The 5383-nt window shown below is 36.3% G+C and overlaps 1 protein-coding gene across 1 annotated transcript in view; it reads right to left on the reverse strand.

The window, feature by feature from the left end:
* The window catches only part of LOC107847612 (AP-1 complex subunit gamma-2), a gene marked incomplete at its 5' end in the record, with an annotated part of 19027 nt that extends 14094 nt beyond the window's left edge, over positions 1-4933 (reverse strand). The window contains 3 exon segments of the mRNA XM_016691980.2: positions 691-832; positions 1113-1415; positions 4807-4933. Of these exon segments, the coding sequence (XP_016547466.2) occupies positions 691-832; positions 1113-1415; positions 4807-4838 (477 nt within the window).
* Between the last annotated feature and the right edge of the window lie 450 nt (positions 4934-5383).

Consider the following 5383-nt stretch of genomic DNA (forward strand, 5'->3'; position numbering starts at 1 on the left):
AAGGAAGTGTTCCATAAAATTACATCAAGAAAAAACAACTTTGATGCCATTTTCCAGATTTTTACTCGACTAGGGAGACAAATTTCCATCCAGTAATTCATGCCAAAACATAAAGAGTCGTGGCTAGGATAATCAGTTGCTACCATGTTTAGTTCCCAATTCTTACATGTACGTTCGTCTAATTTCTGCAAAGGATCATACAAATTTCACCAACTAAGACACCATGGTCGAAGGACTGAAATGTGAAGCCTGATCTGAAAATCTACTAAGCCAGCCACCCTTCCTCCGAGAACAACGTCCTAACATTTAGTTAGCCCACATTCTTTGACACTACATCCTGAAACTCTCAAGTAACTTTATAAGAGAATCATACACACATTCCGTCTCGTATATTGAAAGAAACTATCTCACTTCTCAAAGACACCATATTCAACATGGAGCCAATCACAAAGACCAAATTTTCCACACTTACATACTCATAACTCAACATATTCTCTTTTCCTTAAATTAACCTTCCATCTGTACTGATGGGCCTCGATTAAATATTGTTCTTCAAATGAATTCTTGTAGAAACAAGTTACTGTTGCCCAAAAATCCCATAAGAATTCCAGCTTAAGTGATGGGAAAGAAATTTGATAATAAGAAAAATAGTCAAAAACTCTATCCATTAGGAAGAGATATGAGATTTACCTTCTTTCGAATATTAGGATCTCTAAACTTTAGCAACCTTTCAACTTCTGGTGCAAGGTCACGGGCCATTTCTGCAGAACCAATATTTCCTAATGCACAAAGAGCAAGTCCAACAATATATTGGTTGGTGTGGTTAAGATCTCTACTCAAAGTTAAGGTATATGAGTGTAACTGTGGACTTGATCTTTAAAATACACAGAGAAACAACAGCTGTTACCTTTAAAAGTTCTATAAATCAAGGGCAATGGCCTAAACAACTCGAAGTGTTTTCGTGGTAAAATAGGAAAAAGGAAAAAGGAAGAGGAAAAACGGAAGACCTTCTCCAGTATTTCGTTCTCCATATATCCCTTTTAATCTGATTTGAATGCACATATAAAGAGATTTCTTTGAAGAGAAAAAAATAAAACACAACAAAAGGATACTGCTTTATAGAATTGGTAACCAACATTAGAACTTCTTGTCTTTCGTCAAGAAGCAACATCAGGCCAAGATATCCTATTCTTTTCTCCGGAAATCCTGGAGAAGCAATCAGCTTCAAGCATTCCATTTGACCAAAGTGAGTAGGGTAACCCAGCATGTGAATGAACATTAGTTTTGCAAGATTACGATGTCTGTAGTCTTGATCATTTTCACTGATTGCAGCTCTGATAGCAGCACACTCTTTTCTTACTACACCACGCTCCTCTGCCGCAGTTTTGCAAGCACGGATAGCCCGAATCATGTCCCTGCATTCAACCAATCAGTGCATAAAAACTTCTGTAATAAGCACTTATTATATCATGAATTACACAACTTCAGTTAACCTAAATGAAATTTCTGACAGGGAAACTTGAGGAACCACCCAAATCCCTTTATGTGACAGTGAGTTCAAAAGGAAGCACAAATTCAGCTGGGATTGTCCTCAGCGAAAAAATAAAATCAAATGGGATTATCAGAAACAAAAATATCAAACTTTTCTAAGCAAACAAATAGAGTAACCGAGGAAGTTACCACTTCCCGTCTTTTGAATGTTCTCTCTGAAAGAAATTAAGCAGTTTTATTGGAACGTACATGTATAACCTCGCCCATCTAAAAATTTATATTTAATGCAACAGAAAGTACTTAAAACAAACAAACTACCTGTTCTGGTAAAGATAAATTGCAAAGCAGCACTTTGCTTCAGGGGTATAAAGGTGTCACAAGGTCCACTCTTCAATTGAGACTATACATGAACTATAACTTTTGCAAGTAATGAATAAACAACAAATCTTGGACAATTTCTATCCCAAAAAATAGCCATGGACAATTTCCACTCTTCATTCAGCGTAGTGGAAAACTGTAACGCTAGCAGACATGGTTAAGGCTTGGAGATAGAGCGTCAAAGGTGGCAGGTAGAAGAAGCACTACTGCATGCCTACATGAAGCAATATGGACCCAAAAAATGGAATATCATCTCGAAACGCATGGAAAAAACTCTTGAAATGGACCCAAATTCTTTCCTTGAAAGCTGGAAAAACTACTAAAAAACTGGGATCACGAAGGGATCTTGAATCCCAGAAGAACGAAATCTTGTCAAAATTGCTGCTGAAGTCTCTGGTCGAACTGCTAAAGTTTAGGCAAGTGGTGGGACGTTTTTGAAGATAAAAAGCTTAAACATCTTCAGAAATCACAGAAAATCAAGAATATGTTGACCCGTGTTCTGTTTCTGCAATCTCCAATGTTGGGTCAGCGCAAAGGAGGAAACTGAGGGAACTAAAACCACATATTGGAGACTTTTGCAGAGCAGTACATGCAGCCAAAGATCTTTTCTTTTGGATCCCCCTTGCCTTTGCCAGCTAGCAGTATCATGGCAAATCTTGAACTGCCACCAGTTCTGTCTTTAATCCCCGTGGCTATGAATGAAAAGATGAATTCCACCACTATTTCATCACCTTCATCCGTTCTCCCCTGGTAGATAGCATATTGAACTTTACAATCTTCTAATATATCCACTTACACAATCTGAACCACTGTTGCATATACATGAGCTGGTTCACCCGGATTTGGCTTTGACAGGACAGTTTAATCCAGTTCAGCATCTGGGTACCTTAATCAGTGCTGAAAAAAGCTGGAAGAAGGAAGACAGAACTGGGTACAGCACAAGAAGAAAAATGGAGGTCGAACTGGCTGGAGCAACAAGTAGTGTCAAAGAAAACTAGAAAAGGGAGGGAGGAAATGGAAGCAAAATATGAGGTGTTTACATGAAGACGAAACAACTTTTCTTGGAAGGATAGAGAGGGAATACAGACATAAAAATGAACGCATTACAGAGAGATGCAGAGCTAAAGAGGGAAAGTTAGTGTAAGTTAGGAGTGGTAAGCAATTGAAGTTGGCAAAACTTATCGAACAGACAACAAACTAGATTCATAGTCATGGCAGTGGGGTTGGAAATACTGTATCCAAAGATAAGTATTAGGTTATCTCAGCTTTTAGTAACTACTGCTGGTATTGTTGTTAGAATTGCTCTGTTATGGCATTCACGTTTTGTAAATCTAGTTTGAATCTAAAACAAATTTGCTCCCATAGTGAAAAAATCAGTTATGCTTGGCTTCACAATTTAGTTTCTTTTATTTTTTTGATTGAAGTAATGATGATTTTTTCAATGACAAAACAGCACTAAGCTAGAACAGAATCCATTGTATTTTGCAAGAAATTAAATAAAATTGACAAGTTTACATGCAACAACACAACTGGCTTTTTCTTATCAGCACAACAAAGCAGGCTTTAATCTCAAATCTTTCATAACAAAAATATTTTCCCAACATTGCCCTTAACTGAGACACCATCAAAACCAGAAATGTCTTCCAACAACTCTCTGTAATGAAAGTCAGTAGTGAAATGCAAGAAACACTCACACAACCCCAACTAGGCCTCAATCCAAACTAGTTCAAGTAAGCTATTCTAAATTATCTGAACCTAGCAGTTCTCTATGTTCTCTACTGAGACACAAATATGTAAACAAACTCCTGGCCAAACCAAATGTCATGTGATTGTACTAACAGCACCAGGCCTTATTCTCAATTAAGAAAATAGTAACAACAACTACTTGTAAGCCTCAATCCCTTATTGAGGGAAGCTGTATACAACAACAAAATCCACCCTTCTGTTCCAAAATAGCAACAACCAAGTTGAACTTTCAAACTTAATATGATAACAAACAGCACAACAATCAGTCTCTTAGGAGGTTTTAAACTTAAATCCAATTAATCAAACAAACAACAATAACATACCCAGTGTAACCCAAGTGGGTTCTGAGGAGGGTAGAGTGTACGCAAACCTTACACCTACCTCACAGGCAGAGAGGCTTTTCCAATAGACCCTCGGCTCAAGAGAAACCGTCCAAGATAGTCCAGCGAAAGAAGTAACAGAAGTATAAGAAACAACAGCTAATAACAAAAAACAGAAAACTACAAAAAGATTAGATAATTAAGGTACAAGGAATCAACAGTTAGTACGAGAAATCAAAGGAAAAGAAACAACAAGAGCAATACTAAGACTACTACCAAGCAAAGCATCACCCAAAAATATCCTTATCTAAGTAAGACCATCAAAACAAAGATGTCTTCCAAACATTATTAACAATCCAACTTTTCCACACACAAACTAAAACCTAAATCCCACACTAGCTGGAAATTGTTTATATGAATCCTCAATATCCATTTCTCTCCATCTGAACCCGTTTCATTCCAATACTCTTTTCTATTACCATGGTCTCAGGGCCCCACGGGATACTTGCTACCTCTAACCAACAACACGTAATGTTGTGGTCCTGTCCACCAAGGCTAAAACATATGGAAAGAATCTTCCTCATGTTCTATTGATCAGAAGCATCCAGCAGCGCCTCGCGTCACAAGTTTAGAAAATCACCTAGTGTTTTTATCGTCTACTAAGATTTGAACCTAGAACTTATGATTCTCCACCTACCAACTAGTTCATTGACCACTACGCCACACCCTTGGTTGCAATTTCATTCCAATACTTAATAGCAACTTTGACAATGAGAAACAGAGAATTGAGCAAAAATATGAAACACCCACAAAAAGTTTAGCAAAATTGATCCAATGACAAGCATAATAAATATGAGTTTCAATTACTAACCTAAGACGCGTTGCGGACGAAAAGGGATTCATGATTGGTTCAGTTCGATCAGATCCACCTCAACAAATTCTTCAACTCTTTTTTTTTCCTTCTCCTCCAACTTGATCAACCCCACAACCATATAATTAAAAAAAAACTAATTAGGCTTCCACTAAAGCTAGAAAAATTGTTTATATGACATGTAAGGAGAAATGAAAATTGAGGAATCTGAGAAGGAATTAGTGGGGTTTCTTGGAAGAGGTTTGGATCTGGAAAATGGAGATGAAATGGGGAAAAAAGCAAGAGATAGAGAAAGAAATATATATATATATATATATATAATAAATTTTGGTAGTTCTTGAGGCTATTATACTAATTTTAATTAATTTATTAATCCACTAAAATTATGACATATAGTTAATAAAGATAAAATTACTTTATTTCTTTGCTTCCCAAATAGGACTTTATATGTGATGTGTCATGATATGAGAAATAATTGAGTTTTTTCTTGAATTTTAATTATTTAATTATTTTTTTTAAATAAAAAATATGAAGGAAATGACAAAGTGAAGAGTCAAATTATTACTACAATTATATA

This window comes from Capsicum annuum, chromosome 11 (genome assembly GCF_002878395.1).
Source record: "Capsicum annuum cultivar UCD-10X-F1 chromosome 11, UCD10Xv1.1, whole genome shotgun sequence".
Taxonomy (NCBI): Eukaryota; Viridiplantae; Streptophyta; class Magnoliopsida; order Solanales; family Solanaceae; genus Capsicum; species Capsicum annuum.